General features: G+C 43.4%; 4 protein-coding genes across 8 annotated transcripts in view; 2 read left to right on the top strand and 2 right to left on the bottom strand.

Annotated features, from left to right (window-relative positions):
- Nucleotides 1-159: 159 nt before the first annotated feature.
- On the top strand, nucleotides 160-4,472 carry LOC118125765 (syntaxin-2). Of its 5 annotated transcripts, none has more exons than XM_047344476.1 (9): nucleotides 160-245; nucleotides 556-618; nucleotides 751-850; nucleotides 1,359-1,433; nucleotides 1,761-1,834; nucleotides 2,051-2,159; nucleotides 3,265-3,338; nucleotides 3,460-3,597; nucleotides 3,687-4,472. In XM_047344476.1, exons 2-9 carry the CDS (start codon nucleotides 568-570, stop codon nucleotides 3,891-3,893), a joined length of 828 nt encoding a protein of 275 aa, XP_047200432.1. In that variant the 5' UTR covers nucleotides 160-245; nucleotides 556-567; the 3' UTR covers nucleotides 3,894-4,472. The 5 variants fall into 5 exon arrangements, with proteins under 5 accessions (XP_047200432.1, XP_047200430.1, XP_047200433.1 ...); XM_047344474.1 differs by having other exon boundaries at nucleotides 164-298; XM_047344477.1 differs by having other exon boundaries at nucleotides 173-298; nucleotides 497-618.
- Nucleotides 4,473-5,534: 1,062 nt separating this feature from the next.
- Nucleotides 5,535-7,366, bottom strand: pgam2 (phosphoglycerate mutase 2 (muscle)). Its single transcript, XM_035184717.2, has 3 exons — nucleotides 6,854-7,366; nucleotides 6,499-6,679; nucleotides 5,535-6,010 (listed from the first exon to the last, which is right to left on the bottom strand). Exons 1-3 carry the CDS (start codon nucleotides 7,268-7,270, stop codon nucleotides 5,841-5,843), a joined length of 768 nt encoding a protein of 255 aa, XP_035040608.1. The 5' UTR covers nucleotides 7,271-7,366; the 3' UTR covers nucleotides 5,535-5,840.
- A 3,790-nt stretch (nucleotides 7,367-11,156) lies between these two features.
- Nucleotides 11,157-13,953, top strand: nefla (neurofilament light chain a). The gene is made up of 4 exons (XM_035141593.2): nucleotides 11,157-12,302; nucleotides 12,415-12,539; nucleotides 12,827-13,260; nucleotides 13,346-13,953. The coding sequence occupies exons 1-4, from the start codon at nucleotides 11,262-11,264 to the stop codon at nucleotides 13,708-13,710; spliced, it is 1,965 nt and encodes a 654-aa protein (XP_034997484.2). The 5' UTR covers nucleotides 11,157-11,261; the 3' UTR covers nucleotides 13,711-13,953.
- A 2,847-nt stretch (nucleotides 13,954-16,800) lies between these two features.
- nefmb (neurofilament medium chain b) overlaps nucleotides 16,801-21,004 on the bottom strand; it is a 5,147-nt gene continuing 943 nt past the window's right edge. The window contains exons 1-3 of the mRNA XM_035141592.2: nucleotides 20,739-21,004; nucleotides 19,824-19,948; nucleotides 16,801-19,732 (exon numbers count right to left, since the gene is read on the bottom strand). The exon at nucleotides 20,739-21,004 is cut by the window's right edge and continues 943 nt beyond it. Of these exons, the coding sequence (XP_034997483.2) occupies nucleotides 17,761-19,732; nucleotides 19,824-19,948; nucleotides 20,739-21,004 (2,363 nt within the window). The 3' untranslated portion in view covers nucleotides 16,801-17,760. The remainder of the gene's footprint in view (nucleotides 19,733-19,823; nucleotides 19,949-20,738) is intronic.

Below are 21,004 nucleotides of genomic sequence, written 5' to 3'. Positions count from 1 at the left end.
ATGTTATGTGATGTTATGTTATGCTATGCTATGCTATGCTATGCTATGCTATGCTATGTTATGTTATGTTATGTTATGTTATGTTATTATTAGTCCTCTGCGTGTAGCTGCAGCTTTAACTCACACTCAGGTGTTGTGGTTGTAATGGACCCGGGTTGTGTGGCTCTTCCGGGTAACGCGCCTGCGTGCCCGCGCTCCGTCTCCTACAGGTGTGCAGAGGACAAAGACACAGGCTGCAGGAACAGGTGGAGTCTGATCGTCCACATAGCGAAACTACAGGGAAACAACGTCCGTTAGGGTTTGTTTCACTTCTCTCTGATGATGTTATAATAATGATAATCGTAGTAATAATGTGGCTGAACACACGGAAATGATTAAGAAGTTTGACAACAACATGTTTTTAAAGACTTCACCTCGGTGGCTGCAGAGGGGAAATGGCTGTAACATCAGCAGCGACTTATTTATCTGTTATGTTGTGTTGTTTAATTTGCTGTAGTGGGCGTTAAAGTGCAGCAGCAGGTGGAACAGTCATGTCTTGTCTTGTATTATCAGCAGCAGTGGGATGATATGACTGAAACAACAGAGAGCAAAGGCAACATGGAGGATTACTTCAATACGGTAAACTCCCCACAGCTTGCATGGGTTTTCTTTTCTCCCTGTTATTTACAATTGACATTGTAAGTGGGCAGCTACTGTTTGTATACAAGCCTGTGTGTGTCTGTCTGTGTGTGTGTGTGTGTGTGTGTGTAGGTGGGGGAGGTGAGAAGCCTCATTGACAAGATCTCCTGTCAAGCAGAGGAGGTGCAGAGGAGCCACGGTGTCGTCCTCTCCTCTGCAAACCAAGACCAGGGTGAGTGCAGCCGATCATCTTTGCTCTTTGTGTTGTTGTAGTTTTTCTCCCCACGGCCGTTACTGTTTTTTTAAACAGACAGAGAAGAGTGGAAATGTGATGCCGTCACCGCAGAGGATTTCAGAGATCAGTCTCCTCCTTCAGGGCAAACAGTCTCTGCAAAGACAAACAAGCAGACCTGTGGTGACACATTACTCCTCTGGGTCATGTGTAGAAAAGTAGACTTCATACAGAACCACGTGTGTTGGCAATTTACATGTCAACATATAACATAGAACATATATCTATATGCTCTGTGTGGGAGGCGATATATACAAACATGCTCCCAGACACTAACCCGACAATATCTATAATTAAAACCATCTCCAACAAATGTTATCCACCAGGGGCGATTTAAAAACAATGTCAATAATTAACCAGAATACAATTTGTATCAATAACTATACAGCAAAAGTTCAGTATACATCAATATATTGCTTATGCATTGAATATATTTTGTCGTGTTTAGCGAACAAACAAAGGCTGGAGCTGCTGAACACTGAGATCAAGAAGAACGCCAACATAGTCCGAGCCAAGTTAAAGTGTGAGTTCCTGTTTTTTAATCATATGCTCTTTTTTGATTTGTCTCGTACTGTATCTGAGATATATGTCAATAAATGTGTTATTATGTGGCTGTATATAGTCATTCATTTGTGTCAGTGAGGAGGAACTACAGCAGGTTCCACATCCTGAATTCCGGGGACGGTTTAGTTGGTAACACAAGATTTAACTTGCAAATGGAGAGAGGAGGAGGGGAACTGCACCCCATGCTACTACATCACCTGTATTTGTAAATGAAGAAACAATCACAGCTTTCACCAGCAGACTTTAACACTTTTATTTTACCTTTCTGTCCCTTGTTTTTTTTTAGCTATGCAGAAAGACGTGCCCGTGGAGAAGAACGCTAGAAGACCGTCTGTCATCGAGCGAATAGAGAAGAACCAGGTGTGTTACGACTTTATTTTGTTAAATAAGTCCGATGCAGGAGGATGATTAACTCTTTATTATATGTGAATGCATCCCTCGGAAAAACAAAGTGTGTTCCTTTACACACACACACACACACACAATCACTGCAGACAACAGCCTGTGCACATGATAACTAAACTGACTCCTAGTAAGATAATCTGCTGGATGATTCTATTGACTCCCTCCCACCAGCACTCCCATCTGACCCGGAGGTTTGCAGAGGTCATGCGCGGCTACCACAACTCCCAGATGTCCTTCAGAGAGAAATGCAAGGCACGGATTCAGAGACAACTGGAGATCGGTGAGTTTCCAAAAAACAAGAAAATGGAACCGAAACATAAACACATGTTCTGCTGAGTGTTGTGTAAACGCAATTCATGTCTCACACCAGGATCTTAACAAGCAACAAAACTTGTGGTGGTGTGGATGTGAAGGCCTGTGTAGGAGTCATCACCTGTATGTAGGAATGGATGCAGACTGCTGCACAGATTACCAGCAGAGGGCGACTCGACTGGTTGCAAAAAAAGGGCAGTTTCTATAGAAGTGTATGAGAAAATTACACTTGATTTGAAACACCAGTTAAAGGAGATTATGGTCTCAATAGTTTCAAGCCTATGATCCCATTCAAGGTGGGACCGTCCAATGGGTGCAGGTCGCAGGTGTAGGTGGGTGTGACAAACTCGAGGCTTCAAAACTGCAGCTCACAAACCAACGGGTGACGTCACAGTGTGTTGACACTTGGAAGGAGTTCATCTTCTTAAAGCTCCTCAGATAGTCAGACATTAGGGTGGTAGTTTATTTCTTCTTCCTAATTACTTGATTTGTGCACGAAGCCTAAAAACAAGGCTCCTTGTTTTATTTTCATCGCTCACCCTCTTCTTAAATTTGAGATACAAAGCCAACATGCAATATATTAAAAAGTGATTATGAAAGTTTTTCCTTTTCTCTATGTTGCCCTAGATTCTTAGTTTGCTCCGTTTGCTACAACTACAGGTCGATTTAAAAAAACTAAAAATTGTAATTCAGTGGCGATAAAGAACCTTTCAAAGGTTTTTTGTGTTCATGCACATGGATCCTTTGAAAGTTTCCTGTCTGTTCTAGAGGCCTTTTGTGCGGCTGCGTTGTGCGTCCTCTCTCCAGGTGTTGGTTTTACCTTCAGGTTACACACACTCACAAGTTGTAGTTTACAGCAGGAGTATAGTTGATAATGGTTCAGAGAAATTGCCAATGGAGAACAGTAGAGAAGAGGTGTAATTCCGCCGTCCTGTGGTGAACATTAAAAACGCATGTTCATGCTCATGTATGAAACTGTAGCCTAAACCTGCTGACTCCTGTTTAAAGTGATTAGTATTTATGTTGACTGTTAATCTAACCTGTACATTTTCCTCAACTCTTGTTTCTGTCAGTGGATCGAGTGACGACAGACGAGGAGCTGGAGGTGATGCTGCACCGGGACAGTCTCACCATCTTCATATCTGATGTTGGTGGAATTTCATTAAGTTCTGTGCACAATAAATGTCTATATTCAATAGTTAGCAATACATGGTTGAGTTTAGATTTTGTTGGAAAACAAGTGGTGCATGTTTTGTTTCCTTTCACAGATCAACTCCGACAGGCGGATGTCCAGCGAGGCTCTGAGCGAGATTGAATCTCGGCATCAGGATATCGTCTGCCTTGAGTCCAGCATCAAAGACCTGCATGAGATATTTACTGACACGGCCATGCTGCTGGAAATTCAGGTAAGACGGCCGCTTCATTTGGATACGCTGATAAACACTGGCATGCGAGCAAAATCAGACTCGCGGCAATTCTGCTTTTCTTCCATCAGGGGGATTTGATCAACAACATAGAAAAGAACGTGACGAGTGCTGCAGAGTACGTAGACGCATCCACAGCAGAAACCAGTAAAGCGGTCACGTACAAGAAGAACCCATATAAGATAGCATCTCTGCCAGGCTTCTTCAAACCGTTCAGGAAGCAAACCACTGTCAAAACTGCAGCTGATCAAAACACCTCAGACCTGGACCACGACTGAGCTCCTGAACCTGTTTGAACATCGACTGCATCACACGTGCTGATCAACATCAAAGCCTCGGCCCGGTGGAAAAATAATCATCTGATTTCCTGTCTGCTGCCTCAGATGCCTCTTTTCTAAGATGTGTTTAGGAAACTGTTATTTTTTAAAGTAACAGTTACTTTGAATTTTGAAATGCTTTAATAATCACGTGTAAAATTAAATTGCAGTGGCTGTGGTTGAACCTCAGTTTGTGACCCTGCCTGTGGACGTCTGAAAGGACAAATGCAGCAGATGAGACTTTGTTTTGTACAACAGCAAAAATAATAATAATGTTATTTGTTGTTACATGTTTACAAACCCAGGATTTGCCCGATTTCCATTATGATAATCAAACTGTTTTGTTTTAACACTAACTCACTCACAAACAGCTTGTGTTGCTCTTAGTGGCCAGGAGGTGGCATCATAACATCAGATGTGACTCAGAACCATGGTCATAAACTACTTTGCTGTCCTGCTGGTGTTTTTGTATGATGTGGTGTTTTAGAAGTGTAATGTTGGTAATTCTCTATGTGGTGATAAACTAATGCCAAACCTGAATTAAATCTGCTTTATCTTTATCTTTTCATAAACCATCATCATCCATTGGATAATTCACATTTACCTCCACCTCAGTTATGTATTTGGTCAACATTGGCATGCTAACATTAACTCATAGAATTATACTATTAACTCTTTAGTATCACTAACTAATAGCACTTTATTTTAGCGTGCAAACAATCAATAGCGCTACATTTTTAGTGCTTATAACTAAAAATTAAATGTTAGCATGCTAACAATAACTAATAGCGCTACACTATTAACTATTTAGTACCATTTACTAGTAGCATTACATTTTAGCATGCTAAAATGAACTAATAGGACTAAACTATTAACTATTTCGTGACATTAACTAAGCACTAAACCATAAATCTGTGGTAAAACTCTCAAAAGACCTTTTTTTTTAAGTGTGAAAATCTAGTGAAGTACTCCGAGTTTCCCTCTGGTGATAGACTAGGTGGTGATCTGGTGATTGGAAAGGTCAAATTCATCATTTCATATTCATCAACCCATCCTGTGACCCTGAATGACCTCTCCTAACCATAGACACGGAAACAATATGATGAAAGTGTTTCCTCATGTATTGATTTGCAGTGATGTTTCTTCTGGAGCCGAACTGTGCCAGGAAAACTTCCCTTGTATTGATGTGTACAATAATTTATGCATTCATTATAATCCTCCAGTCACTTATGTAGGTTTTTCCTCTAATTCACGATCCATCTCTGCTGGTAGAACTCATGCTAGCTGCTTAAAATGACTGTTTGTTTGTGTTTGTCATTGTGATCTGACCGGAGCAGAGCGTTGGGGGACAAAACTCAGTCAAGCCTTCTCCTGCATCATGGGAAAACTGCCAAGATGAACCCATTGACTCTCTCTCTCTCTCTTTCTCTTCCCTCCTCCTCCTCCTCCTCCTCCCGGATTAGATTTCACAGTACCTTTGCACTTTGCTGAAACCACTCATTTCCAAATAGGAAAGAATAGGTGTAAGAAACAAGGATGATAATGTAATCTCACGAAAAGACAAGATCAGAGGCATAAAGAAATCAAACAGACACAGGCCTATACGTAAAAATATGGTTTCTTTATTGGTTGTGCCAGCGCGGTGGGGCCCACAAAATAGGGCTATGCCACAATTTAAAAGGGCTGACTGAGGCCAGGCTGCCTGCGTTGATTGACAGGTCATCCCTCCGTCTGTCGATTAAACAAACAAGGCTGAGGTGCTGAAAATGGCCCGTCTCCAAAAGAACCATTAATCAATCCTCCTGTTGGAATGGGCTACAAGGATGGATGAGTGGAAGAGGAAAGGTTGACGGACGAAGGGTGGAGGGAGGGACGAGTCTCTTTTCCTGCCTCCTCGCGGGAGCAGGTTTACTTCTTGGCTTTGCCCTGAGCGGCCACGGCCTCCATGGCCTTCTTCACGGTTGCCTCATCGCCGAGGAAAGCCATGGGCTTCACAGGCTTCAGGGCCGCATCCAGCTCGTACACGATTGGGATTCCCGTGGGCAGGTTGAGGTCCATGATGGCTGCATCGGACATACCTAGAAACACCGGCAGACATGCAGATCAGCAGATGGAACCGCGGCAATGTAACTGATACCATATAAAAGTGTCTGGAGCCCAAAGGCTTACGGGAAGGACAACAGTCTTACATAACAAAACTAGTCAGCAGGGCAGGGTTTTCTATCCGACACTCTTGGGGTTTGTACAACTTATCCTCGTCTGGCCACTCCTGGAAAAAGTTTAACCTTTCTACATAAAGGTCGTGACTGTAATGGGAACCAGGCTCATGACCCGCTCCCCTGTCCCTGAGTGGGAGTGCGAGAGTCCCTGCAGGCTATTTATACTCCCTGTAATCCACAACTCTCTCTGAGTGTCTGTTTCTGCCATGGCCTTGTATGCAAATGCAGTTAAATCTATTGTAAAACTGAAATCTTCCACATCTACCTCTCCCTGCACCACTGTCCTCTGCGTTGTCCTGTATTGTTTTGCGTCCACCTGCCGCAGCGACTGACTCTGCAATGCTCACCCTCTAAGTGCTTGACGATGCCACGGAGACTGTTGCCATGGGCAGCGATGATAACGTTCTTCCCAGCTTTGATTTCGGGAGCGATGACGTTGTTCCAGAAAGGCAGAGCCCGGGCGATGGTGTCCTTCAGCGACTCGCACATGGGCAGCTCGCCGGGCTTCAAGCCCTTGTAGCGCCGGGACTGGAGGTGGTGACAGGAGCAGAATGACAGTTGTTACATAACTATCAGCAGAGTAGATGATTTGGAAATTTGTGTTATTCAAAATGAAAGGGAACTGTTAAAGAGAAAAGTCATGTTAATATATTGTTTCTTTGTAAGTAAACACCTCATTTGCTGATGTTACAGTTGTCTTACCTCACTGATGATTTTGCTGTAAGAGTGGTCCTTGTCCATGGGTGGAGGTGGGATGTCAAACGAACGGCGCCAGATCTTCACCTGCTCCTCTCCGTGCTTCTCAGCTGTCTCAGCCTTGTTGAGACCGGTGAGGCCTCCATAGTGGCGTTCGTTCAGACGCCAGGTGCGGATCACCGGCAGCCACATCTGGTCCGTGCCCTCCATGATGGTCCACAGGGTCTTGACGGCACGCTTCAGCACTGAGGTGTAGCACACATCAAACTTGAGGCCTGCGTCCTTGATGGCATGGGCCCCGCGCTTGGCCTCCTCCATACCCTTCTCGCTGAGGTCGGCATCGAACCAGCCGCAGAAGCGGTTCTCCTGGTTCCAGACACTCTCGCCGTGGCGCACGATAACTAAACGATGCGCAGTAGTCATGCTTACAGTTATTCTCCTGAGTTAACCCAGACACAGTGACCTCAGCCCTTCTAAGTTGTGCACACACACACTGGACGACAACAGTGAGGCCAAACCAGCATACCAGCCTCCTTTTATAGCAGCCTGGTTAGTGGCACTGAACCGGGGACAGGCCTTCTTTATTTTCCACCTGTGAGCGACACTCATGCACTGACGGACATGCAGGAGCAGCCAGTAGCGGCAGAGGTCTGGTGAGCTGGTGGGACATGTGCTGGTCTCGAAGGCCAGAGGTCAGACATTAGGCCAAAATAGCAACATGACTTTTAAACTGAGGTCTGTGGAACAAAAGTGTAAAGATCAACGTTGGTTGCAAAAAGGCAACTGGACTCAGTCTCAGATGAGCAGATTCATAAATGAAGTGGAGCTTATGTTTAGAAAATATCACGTATATGTGCACAGGGTTTTTATTATGTGAAATAACAAAGACATTGTGGTTCCTGCAGGTTTGATCAGTTTCATGACTGCGTCAGGGGGAAAATCCTCATGTTGCCAAAACACAGTTAACAGCTATGGACAGACTTATCTGCTTTCTCTAACTGTGCATGTGCAAGTTCCAGCAACACAACACCACAGCTGCTCAAACTTCTCCTACTACCTTTACAAATGTTCATTGTACCTGTGCTTGTTTAAAAGGAGCAGATACTGTTTCTAGAATGAAACGAATATAGTTTTTCCTCTCGTGTTACACCAGCACATCCACAGGCTCTGTCCAGCCCCTAAACAGATTTTACCCTTCTTCTCGAGTCTTAAAAAAACCCTCATCACTGTCCTCTGAGTAGGAAAAACATTAAAAAGCATAACTGTCTCTTGATCTATAAACTGATCAGTTGTAAACTTTCATTGGACACAATCATCCATTACTTTATATGAAAAGACTAAAGGTAAAGCCATAAATTAACCATTTCATTGAGAAATAAAACTGACAATAAATATTAAAATGAAGTTGTTATTTGATGGTGCTGTTGTGTTGATGTATGTTAATACACCATGTAGCACACGTTGTGGTCCCTGTCCCATGTTGTCATTGACCAGCAGGTGTCCCCAGTGTTCAGAAAATACTTCTTGATACATCTGGTTAGAAAACATCATGAAGCTTCTTCTCGTCATCACGATCTAAAGCTCCTCCAGAGATCTGTGAACTACGTCCAGGCTCCTCAGTGGTCATCGTATCAATATAATATATATATTAAACGTTACAATATTACACAGAGCAATTCTTAAAGTGTCGTTTCTGTATGTCACCTGTAGGGGGGGCTGTAGTATCATTCAAACAAGTTTTGAGTGCCATGCAACATTTCCGGCTGCAGTCAGTATGATTGATGAAAAGTATTTTCATTAAAGAAAAGTATCTTGGAAATAAAAACGTTTTATTAAGAAAATGTTATATAGAGCTCTGTGCTTATATGTAATATTAATATGTGTATCAGTGGTATATATGCTACATATATATGTGTGGATGCATGTGGATACCTGCAGATCAAAAGGTCAAATTGCACTTTTTCAGTTGCACTACAATATAATTATATTTTACTTAATGATTCAGACTCTATTCTGTAGTATCCTTCCTGAAATGTGTTGTGTTGAGAAGCGTCAGCGCTGTGAAACTTACAGAGGAGAGAAAAGTGCTGATGAAGGTTGGAAACTGAGCCACAGAGTCAAAGCTGAGCTGTCAAGCAAAGTCAATGTCTATTGTCCCTTTCAATCAAGTTATGATCCATAAATAGAAATAAGGAGAAATCCAATAGTCCCCGATAATAATTATAATGGAAATCCAGACCTGCATGGTGTGATGAAGGGTTATTGTGTTGTACTAAAAAGAAACTAAAGGTTCTGCAGAAAAACACTGAACATGGTGTCTGGCCCATTGTTGTACATAAGATAAATATGAAAACACAAATTAATTCTGAGCTCTGCGGCTGTTTGGAGGCCTTTAGCCTGTTCTAGATCATTGTTTTGGTTTTAAGGCACATCTACTGTATGATGCTAATTATATCCCATTAAAGAAGCTCAGATAAATCAGGTATGTTCATCCTGTTCAAACATCTTGCAGATTAAGCTCCGTGAGTTGGTGGAATATAACTGTAAAGTGTTAATTTTATGTCTAGTTTATGTTTGGGATACTTTTCTTGCCCCCTTGTCCCAAAAAGTGATTCATGCATTTTTTAAATCCTGATAAATAACTAAACTAAATCATTAATATCAAACCATCATCACCAAGAAGACAATTCCTGACTGTCTATTGAGGTGCAAACTTGAAATATACTTATTTTTCTCAGTTGTGTGATGCTGTCATCGGTTTAGCTGTGATCCTACAAGTTAAATATATATTAATTTGATACTCGGACTGATGCTGAGTTGTCTTCACAGAGACCAGCAGCTACTTAGAAAATGGAAGTTGAAGCGAGTGAATTTGTGTGGGAAGACAAGTTAGCTTCTCTGTTTCATTTCCCCAGATCCTGTAAGCATCTAATCCGCTGAAGTTAAAAAAAAATCACCCCGGTGCAGATTGTCAGGCTCCTGTTAGGCCGGGAGAAGTGTCCACGGGGGAGATTGTGTGATCACAAGTGTTACGATGACTCAGCCTGCAGCAGAGGCCCATGCAGCTCCCACTGAAGTCCCCCACCTCCCACAACACTAAGTACTGAGGGAGGGGGCTTTGTGCTGAAGAGGTAAATTACTGGAGCAGGTCACGCACATACACACATACACACACACACAAAGACATTCACACTTCTTGCACACACTCAAACACACACACACACAGGTATTGCTGCAAAGCACTGCAATATACATTCATTTATGCATGGAGCTCAAGAGCAAAACAAATCTCCCGACATAAATTTCACTGAGCCTCTGCACCTGCACCTGCACACACAAACACACACACACACACACACACACACACACACACACACACACACACACACACACACACACACACACACTCAGCTGTTTCATCCTAAGTGTTGTGGTTTTGTGTATTTATTAAGTAGTGTTACACATACAAGACAAGTTGACACATTAAAGTCTAATAAATATGAAAAGCATAAGCAATGACTAGAATAAAGTGTAATCCTTCAGTTACAAAACCATCTGCAGGTTCATAAAATGACTAATACAAAGCTGAAAGTGTAAAGTAAACTTTACTAAGAAAACAGAGAAAAAGGAAAAATTAAATCAGAGTAACAATTTCCACAGCAGAACTTATTGACTGTCACGAATACTCTTACATTGTGTTTGGGTGGGATTGTGTCACTGCAGGTCTTTTGAGGTTATGGCTGCACATCCACTCTCCACCACAAGGAGAGATGCTGTGTCATGGCTGTAAAAACCAACTCTCCTCTCCCTCTCTCTCTCCTGCAGTGAAGATACAGCACAATAAACATGTCTCACCCATGTTTCTTCTCGATATAATTAATAAAATAATGCATTAAAGTTATTTGCAGTTTTTCTGTCGTTATGTTCCAGGCTCAAGTTCTGTATTAAAACTGGTGACATGTTTTATCTATTGTTTCATATTGTTTCAATTGCACAAGCAAACTGTGCTAAACTGTTTTTGAACCTATATAATAAAATAATATATAATAATAAAACACTTTTCTGCATTAGAATTGTCAATGCCAAAGAAAACATAAACATAAACATGAAGTTTTACACATATATTATATATAAACATCTTTCTTCCCTTCTTTCCCTCTCTCCTTCTCCTTTACCTCCTTCGCTCCTTCCCATGGTTCCTCTGTCTCATTCCTCGCTGTTGCAGTGTAAGACTATCGAGCCTGCATTGTCAGAGTTGGGGGAAAGCGCTTACGTCAGAGCTCGGTGTCCCAGTATAAAAGCACAGGCTGCTGCAGCAGAGAGCAGTTGTGGCTTAAACCTGAGCCCTGCGTACATCTCCACACACACACACACAGAGGAGAGGGAGAGCAGCCAGTGCTCCCACCACTCAGCCATGAGTAGCATCGGATATGACCCCTACCATCCAACCTCGTCATATAGACGCTGGTATGTCGAGGCTCCCCCTCGTGTGGCGACCAGAGGGAGAACCCACTCCGTCTACAGCTCCCATGCCTCCCCGCTGTCCTCCTCCCGTCTGCAGTACTCCTCTCCCGGCCGGGGGCTGCTCTCCTCCTCCTCAATGGGCTCGTCCCTGGAGCTGGAGCTCAGCCAGGCGTCCCAGGTCAGCTCTGATTTTCGTACCGTGCGCACCCAAGAGCGCGGCCAGCTGCAGGAGCTCAACGACCGCTTTGCCGGCTTCATTGACAGAGTGCGTGACCTGGAGCAGCAGAACCGTGCTCTTGAGGCAGAGCTGCTGCTGCTGAGGCAGAGGCACTCTGAGCCGTCCCGCCTGAGAGCACTGTATGAGCAGGAGGCCCGCTCCCTGAGAGCAGCAATGGATGAGGCCAGGGCAGAGCAGCAGGCTGTCCTGGGCCAGAGAGAGCGACTGGAGCAAACTCTGAGCGCCATGCAGGGTCGATATGAGGAGGAAGTTCTGGCTCGTGAAGAGGCCGAGGGCAGGCTGATGGAGACCCGTCGTGAGGCCGACCAGGCTGCTTTAGCTAAGGCTGAGCTGGAGAAGAGCATCGAATCTCTGCTGCAGGAACTGGCCTTCCTCAAGAGAATTCACGAAGGTGAGGTGGCCGAGCTGCAGTCCCAAGTCCAGCTGGGCGTCCAGGTGGCTGTCGAGTCTGAGGCCGCTGCTCCAGATCTCTCCGGGGCTCTCCGGGATATCAGGTCCCAGTACGAGAGGCTGGCGGCGAGGAACATGCAGGCAGCCGAGGAATGGTTCAGAGGGAAGGTAGGTTCCCTGAGTGAAACTGTGGCCCAGCACAGTGACGCCGTGAGGAACTCCAAGGACGAAGCAGGAGAGTACCGACGCCAGCTCCAGGCCCGGCTGCTGGAGATCGACGCATGCAGAGGCCTCAACGGATCCCTGGAGAGACAGCTGCACGAGATGGATGAGAAGCAGAGTGCTGAGATAAATTCCATGCAGGTCAGCAGTGCCGCTATGACATGTCATTAATCATTCAGATTCTTCATTCAAGGTTTTCATTTCATCATGTTGCATGTTTTATGTTCTTGTGTCTTTACTTTCTTCATTTTAGGACACCATTGGACATTTGGAAGGCGAGCTGAGGGGCACCAAACAGGAAATGGCCCGCTACCTGAAGGATTACCAGGACCTTCTGAATGTCAAGATGGCGCTAGACATCGAGATTGCTGCATACAGGTGAGAAGCCAAAGACATCCCAGAGTTTATTTTACTGATTATATGAGGAATCATGAACTTAAGGTTTTAGGTATTCACAAGGTGAAAATATGAATCATTTAAGTAAATAGTGCATCAGCAAATTCATACATTTTTACTTTTATGGATAAATTACGATAATGTATGGCAAAAGTAAATATAGGCCCTTGTTATCTTAGTAAACATGTTCTAGGATCATAACCAGAAATTGTATTTTACAGTTAGAAGTGTAAACAAATGGATGCTAATTGACTCATTTAAATATACAGGAAGCTGCTGGAAGGCGAGGAATCCCGCTTCAGCGTAGGAGTTTCCGGGGGTGTGTCCTCTTTCTACGGCCACTCTTTGTCAGCGCCCTCCTACTCCCGGCCCTTCCTCTCCAGCCTGAGCTCAGGCCCCTCCTACCTGATGACATCACGCCTGCTCAGCTCCAGCTTCAGCACCACCGAGGGGATCATCTCCGCCAGCCACGCCCAGCAAGCTGAGGCCAGCCCACCCGCCGAGGAGGAGGAAGAGGAGGAGGAGGCAGCAGAGGAGGAGGTAAAGGAGGAAGAGGAGGCAGAGGAGGCAGAGAAGGAAGAAGAAGGAGGAGAGGAGAAAGATGAGGAAAAAGAAGAGGGAGGAGAGGAGGAAGGAGATCAAAAGAAAGAAGATGAGGAGGAAGCTACAGAAGGAGACGAAGAGGCTAAGGGTGAAGAAAAGGGTTAGTGCATCTTTTTCTTTGATCATATGTCTTAATTGCAATTAAGGGTCACAATGACAATTAATACAAATATCTATTGATACAGGTGGTGATGAGGAGGAGGTGACCGACGCTGCTGAAGAAGAGGGGGAGACAAACAACAAAGAAGACGCAGAGGAGACTGAAGTCAAAGAAGAAGCACAAGAGGAGGAAAAAGCCGACGAAGCCGATGACAAAGAGCCGGATGCAAAAGAAGAAGTGAAAGAAGAGAAGGAAGAAGCAAAGAAGAGTGAAGAGAAAGAAGAGAAAGAAGAGAAAGAAGAGAAAGAAGAGAAAGAAGAGAAAGAAGAGAAAGAAGAGAAATCCGATGCCAAGAAGGAAGACAAAGCAGCTGCTCCCAAAACAGACGACAAAGCTGACGTCAAAAAGGAAAAAGTGGCAGAAGAAAAGAGCACAAAAGAGAAGAAGTAAACCAGTAGTGTCAGTAAACCTCCGTCAGAACTGTCAACGTACAAAAAACCACAGCTCGATAACCAGGCCTCAGCGCTATCCTCTCAAACCGGCTTATCTAAACACTCCATTCAAAGCAGCATATCAAGGTTATCTGCCTGCAAATGTCCAGACTAGTCCATTAATGTCTGTGTGCACATGTCCTGTATACGGAGAGTAAAGTGTGTGACTTCCTGTTGGTTCAATAAACACTTCTCAAAGTCATATGTGTGTCCTCGATTTTGACTTAAGCACAAGTCCTGATTTAATACATCTTTACAGTGTTGATTTTGTTTTTCGGATATTTCTAATATAAATGTAGCTAATTGCAAGAAGTTCTGCTTTGTTTTCAGATTAGTTTTTACCAAAAATGTAGTGATTCAGCTTTTGAATGAATAAATAACACAATATCTCCTCCTACAAATGAAAAACAGCATTTATAAGCAATAAAATCCACCTCATATGTGCATACTGAGTTCAAACCACTAGAGGGCAGTGGGTGCTGCAACATGTAGCTGATGCTGGTTAATTTGAGCTAATGTTAGCAAACTGATACATGACATTGCTGTGTAACCAGTTATCTTGTCTATTTGTGCTTCTGTTGCACATCTAGCATGGCACGATGGATCAAAACAATACAGTCTATGATCACAACAATAAAAAACGAATTAAAGACACGTTACCTAGAGTTATGTTTTTCTGCCTTTCGGATGATATGAACATTTTTGTATAAAAACAAACATACACGTAGATGATACATATTAAAATAAAATATAAATGTTATCATATGAGGGATGAAGTAAAACCCAAAATATGGGGATTCATATGTTAATATATACAGAAATATGTAAATGACTAATACTTTCTTAATCACATGACATAAAGAGATGGCCAAAGGCTCTTAAATCACATAATAAACAAATATGTGTTTTAACACAACTAGCTCATGTGAATCACGGGGAATGAAGGAAACTCCTCAGCCCTGGTGACCTTATATTAACAAACTCATGCTTGACCTTTAATTTTAGTTCAACAGCGGCCACTGTGGCCACAAGAGGTAATGACAGGATGATTCCAAATGCTACACAGAACTCAGCAGAATGACTCAGCAAAGTCAGTGAGGCTACACAACAACATTTTATCAGTAGTTTGTTGATATTTGTAAATATTAGTCACAAAATCCATCTGCAGCAGGTATCACCATATAGACTCTATATGAAGGTGGATGATGCATCTCTACTTCCTCCCAATATCCAGAAATGAAGCCAAAATATACGGTGGCCCTGAGAGCTCAACGCACTGCAACTTAAGAAAACACATGCAAGTAAACAAAACACAAGCAAAGTAAGAAAACATCTTCATCAATTTGACAACACAACACATTACAGAAACCACGCTGCAATTACAGAAAACGACAACAGAAGTGTTTCCAGGGGACAACTAAAAGTGATGGACACGTCCGGTTGTTGTTGCTGTCACAGTTTGGAGTTGTTAAATGGTTTATTTTAACATTGTGATCGCATGATTCAGATATTACTGCAGATGTCTAATGTCAACCGAGCGTTGACGTTTTGCTTACTATTAGCCTGCCAATTAAAAAATATGAAATACAACGAAATACACACAATTAAAAAACGGACGTGTCCATCACTTTTAGTTGTCCCCTGGAATAACTTCCGTTGTCGTTTTCTGTAATTGCAGCACGTTTCTGTAATGTGTTGTGTTGTGCGTAATGTGTTGTGTTGTGTTGTCAAATTGATGAAGATGTTTTCTTACTTTGCTTGTGTTTTGTCTACTTGCATGTGTTGCATGTGTTGCATGTGGTGCGCTGCGTTGAGCTCTCAGAGCCACCGTAAAAATACCCTGGATACAGGTGCCGCCATCTTACATTTTGGGTATCAAAAGGAGTCAGAGTCTGTGCTGTAGTGATCATGTTGTTGCCAATGCATGAACCCAATTATGAGTCCCCCATTGTCATAGTATCAATAAATATAAATAATTAAAACCAAACTTACTGGAAATATGATCACTTTAACAAACATCAGTCTCATAAGAACCTAAAATGACAGAAGTTCTTTAACAAAACTTTATTCGATGTGGACTTTGACTTTTTAGTTTAGTCCATGTCCTTTAAACTGACATGACCGATGACCCATGACTTTTGTAGCCCACCACCAGGGGGCAACCAAGATGTTATGGCTTCACTTTCAGGGATCTGTCATGTCGTCCATCTTTATATACAGTCTATGGATGTGATGCCCTGGTGATGGGTTTGAAACATTTACAATTTAGAGTCCTTCTTTGCAGTTTTAACATCTGTCGTCATTACTTAATGTTGCTGCTGACACGAACCCAAAAAATCCACATACTGTATATGATATAACATACTGCATTTAAAATGTTCAGCAGAGCATAAGTCAACTATAAAGCTTAAGAGGTAAATTTAAAAAATGTAATAACAGATAAGAAAAGAAACAAATCTCCAGGTTTTATGACTCTCCAAAATTACATATCAGCACTAAAAATGTCATGAGAAATTATTGATAGTATTTAATTAAAGACATTTTCTGGGATAAATTAAGGCTCACCTTTGGTGGATAACAATTTTAATAATTAAAGTTATCAACAAAATGATTAAATTATAACCTGCTTTTCTCCAAATTATAATTTTTCTGGATATTAATCATTAATTAAGCTCAAATATTAATGTGGCCACTTCCTCTGGTTGACTGTGAAATTGAAAATTTGATGTAAAGCTCTTAAAGGTCTATGAAGGTGTTTGCTGTATTTATTTGATATTAGAGCATTTTGAAAATTGTATATTATTAGAATATTACAACATTTAATATAAATTAACAAATGTGGGCTATGAGTCATCTATTGTAGTTAAAATATATAAATGTATTAACTATATAGTTGATTTGTAGAGTATTAGAAAATAGTCAATTGCATTAAGATGTAATTCGTTTGTAAATTACAGCCATACATGTAAAGCTAAATCTAAAAACCATCTATACTTGAGATAGTAGACACATGTGCATGCAGTAATAAAGAATAGAGAGTGATACAATATGACAAGACAACTTTTCTTTAATTCGTTATGACATTTATTGAGCAAATGCTGCTGGGAAATCGTTCATGATGAGTAAAGTCATGGGATTGCAAACAGTAGCACCTCATTTATTTCTGTATTTAAATTCAAGTCCATACTATATGCATACAACAATGCATGTGTCTGCGCATTTACACTTAAATATATATATTTCTACATATATTCATATTTTATTTTTCAGTTGCACTCTGGTAAACATAACAGACACTGATAAAAAGCATGTTTAAGGCTAAGAGTTTCTTCAGGTTCGTTAAGCTTCAGTTACTGAATGTATATGGTCTCGTGTTTCTCGCCACGCCGTCGCTCTCTTCACTACGTGTCGTGTTCGTTGTTAGTGTCTTATTGGCTCAGTTGGTGTCTTCGTGTGTCATCTAAGGCTTCTTCAGTAAAGCGCGTGTCTACGTCTGGGAAAATCGCAGCCTCCGTGCAGGCTGTTGCCCCCCCTCCTCGAAAATCTTGAATAATATATCTCTCGCTCTGCCATCCAACATCGCATGTATCCCTTTTACATATATATCTACTCATTTTTACAGTGTATTTCTACCATACATACAGATAAGAGAGGAACGTACTCCCCTCCCCTGAGCTAGCATGCAGAGACCCCCCTCCCTCCCACCTGTGAGCTCACCCGTAACCAGCGGAAAGGAAAGAGGAAAAAACGAAAAGAGGATAAAATGTCTCAGTCATCTTCTTCTGACCGCATCAGCAGCGAAGCCCGTTTTAAAGCTTTCACTCAACATGCATTTTTGAAACTTGTTGCGTTGGAGGTTTTGGCTTCTCTCTATGATTTTGTTTTAGTATGATTGAGAGTGGTTATCTTTATTACATCGCTCTAGCTGTATGATTTTTCTTTGTTATGTTAGTTGTGTGTTGATTGCTTGTCTTCGCGTCCCCTCCCCCCCTGAACCTCTGACGCCTCCTCATCCCTCGGTCACCTCCTTGACCGACTGCGTGGAGTGCTTCTCCGTCTTCTTGGTGGCCACCACCGTCTCCTGCACCATCTCTTCTACCTCCTTCACCGTCTCGGTCACGGTGACGGACTTGGTGACGTGCTTGGAGCCGTCCTCGCCGGTGGTGATGGTCTCCACGGTCTTGGTGATCACCACCTTCTGGCTGGCGTCATCCTTACCAAGACTCTCGTCCACGCCGTTAGCGAGCACGTCGTCTTCCAGGCCCTCGTCCTTCTTTTCTTCCTCTTCTGGGCTCTTGTCCAAGTCGCCGTTCATGGCAACATCTGGCTTTTCTACCTTCTTGTCTTCTGTTGAGTCGCTCTTTTTCTCGGATTTCTCTTCAGCAGGCTTAGGAGCGTCAGGCTTCTCGGTCTTTGGGGATTCAGCTTTTGGGGATTCAGCTTTTGGGGATTCAGCTTTTGGGGATTCAACCTTTGGGGATTCAGATTTTGGAGATTCAGCTTTTGGAGATTCTACTTTTGGAGATTCAACTTTTGGAGGCTCAGCTTTTGGGGATTCAGCTTTTGGGGATTCAGCTTTTGGAGATTCAGCTTTTGGGGATTCAGCTTTTGGGGATTCAGCTTTTGGGGATTCAGCTTTTGGGGATTCAGCTTTTGGAGATTCAGCTTTTGGGGATTCAGCTTTTTGGGGTTCAGCTTTTGGGGATTCAGCTTTTGGAGATTCAGCTTTTGGGGATTCAGCTTTTGGGGATTCAGCTTTTGGGGATTCAGCTTTTGGGGATTCAGCTTTTGGAGATTCAGCTTTTGGGGATTCAGCTTTTGGAGATTCAGCTTTTGGGGATTCAGCTTTTGGGGATTCAGCTTTTGGGGACTGAGGTTTTGGGGACACAGATTTCGGGGATTCTGACTTGGGGGACTGAACTTTTGGGGAACCAGGTTTGGGAGATCCGGCCTTCGGTGAGCCTGCCTTGGGAGACTCAGACTTAGGAGATGCAGCCTTGGGAGACTCAGATTTAGGAGATGCAGCCTTGGGAGACTCAGATTTAGGAGACTGGGGTTTGGGGGATTCAGACTTGGGGGATTCAGGCTTTAGGGATAGAGGTTTCGATGCCACTGTTTTGGCCACCTCTTCCTTCTTGGCCTCAGGTTTTGCAGCTTCTGTTTTCGGAGCTTCTGCCTTGGCTACCTCTTTTTCTGACTTGTCATCTGCTTTCTCATCTTTTACCTTCTTCTCGTCTTCCTTTTTGCTTTTTTCTGAATCCTCTTTTTCCTCTTTCTCGTCTCCGCTTTTGGATGCTTTGTCATCATCCTGATCACCACCCTCATCTTCAGCACCAGCTTCCTCTGCTGCTTCCTCCTCTCCTTCGCTGCTTTCCTTGTCTACAGCCTTCTCTTTGTCGGGAGAGGCTTTCGACTCAGGAGCTTCGGAGCACAGAACTGTTTCCTCAACCTCTTCCTCATCCTCTTCCTCCTTTCCTGCATCTTCTCCTTCTCCCTCTGCATCATCCCCCTTTTCTCCCTCATCGTCTCCTTCACCTTCTTCTTCCTTCTCTAATTCCTCTCCACCTTCTCCCTCTTCGTCCTCATCGCCACCCTTTGCCTCATCTTCCTCTTCCTCGTCCTCTTCCCCCTTAGCGGGTGCGCTGGAGCTTACTTTAGCTTCAGTGGCGCTAATAACTTCCTCCTGTTCTACCTCTCCTGCATCTACTTCACCCTCTGCTTCCTCCTTCTCCTCTTCATCCTCCTCGTCCTCTCCTCCCCCTCCGAGTGTGGCTGACAGCTCCTGTGCTATCTCAGCCAGGGCCTCGTCCAGGTCGGACTTGTCATCCTCCACCCTGGTCTCCTCGATGATCTCCTCCACAAACTTGTGCTGCACCTTCAGCTTGGAGGTTTCTGATTTGGGCTTGGAGATTTTGGCGGGAGTGATCGGCTGGCGATAAGGGAAAGTGCTGAAGTGGGTCTCCTCACCCTCGAGGAGTTTCCTGATAGGAGGAAGAGAAGAGATTCCATAAAATGTCCATAAATGTTATTTCTAAACTGCGCCTCACATGTCAGATGTAGATCAGTAAATACCTGTATGCAGCAATCTCAATGTCCAGGGCCATCTTGACATTGAGGAGGTCCTGGTACTCGCGCAGGTGACGAGCCATTTCCCACTTGGTGCTCTTGAGCTCATTATCCAGCTGGTGAATTGTCTCCTGGGGAAACACGGAGCAAAAACAATGCATGGTTGATTAAATGCATCAAAATCATGCGCCGGACAAAGGATGTGCAGATTGTTCACTGTGCATGGAAAGACTTTTATATAGACTTTAATATAAATATATATATATATATATAGTGTCCTTGCTTTAATAATAAAACTTGAATGTATCCTCATCCCTTTTTGTTGTAAGTTATTTCATCTCCATTCACCTCTGCTGTTGATTTAATATATTCTGACGCAATACAGGATCCGAGGGATGTGTGTTCAAGGGCAACCTCCACACTTGTTCAATGCACACACACACACCCACGCTTCAAAATGTCAGTGATGTGATCCAAGGACAGAGCCAATGAAAGCATCCACCCTTACCTCTGACTCAGCAAAACAGAGAGAGAGAGATAGAGCGAGAGAGAGAGAGACTGCAGAGTCTGCTGCAGTCTCTCCCTCCCAATAGCGTCTCCTGACAATTACGCAGCAGAAAATGTTTTCACAAACACTCAACTATGATGTAGAAATGTGAGAAAATCACGAACTTTGCTGTGTTTGAGTGCCTCAAATAAAGACTGCGTCACCAAGATAGAAATGAATACATGTTGTGCACGTTAATTCACTCTATCCATTATCTTTATCTTTATGTCAGCACAATCCCTGATTATTAAGTTTGAAAAACGCACAAATCATATGTTTGAATCACAAAACATGAAATAACAATCTAATGTGTAAAAGTTTGATCAAACTAAAGCCGGTTCACGCGCTTTACGCACGGCTGCGTGGCTCCTTACCTGGAGGCTGGACAGGTCGCTGTTGTGACGGTCCTCGATGTCGTTCAGCTGCCGCTCCAGCGAGTCTCTCGTCCCGCGCACGGATTCCAGCTCCACCGTCTTGGACTGAAGCTGGCGGCGGTAGTCGGAGATCTCGTCCCGGGCGGACTTGATGGCGTCCTTGTTCTGCTCCGCAGCGTCGGTGAGCTTGGAGTAGCGGCACATGAACCAGTTTTCCACCTGCTGCAGGTTCTGGTTGGAGTGACCCTCCAGCTCGCAGCGGATCT

The sequence above is a fragment of the Hippoglossus stenolepis genome, chromosome 18, assembly GCF_022539355.2.
Source record: "Hippoglossus stenolepis isolate QCI-W04-F060 chromosome 18, HSTE1.2, whole genome shotgun sequence".
NCBI classification, from domain to species: domain Eukaryota; kingdom Metazoa; phylum Chordata; class Actinopteri; order Pleuronectiformes; family Pleuronectidae; genus Hippoglossus; species Hippoglossus stenolepis.
This window is presented reverse-complemented; position numbering and strand designations above follow the sequence as displayed.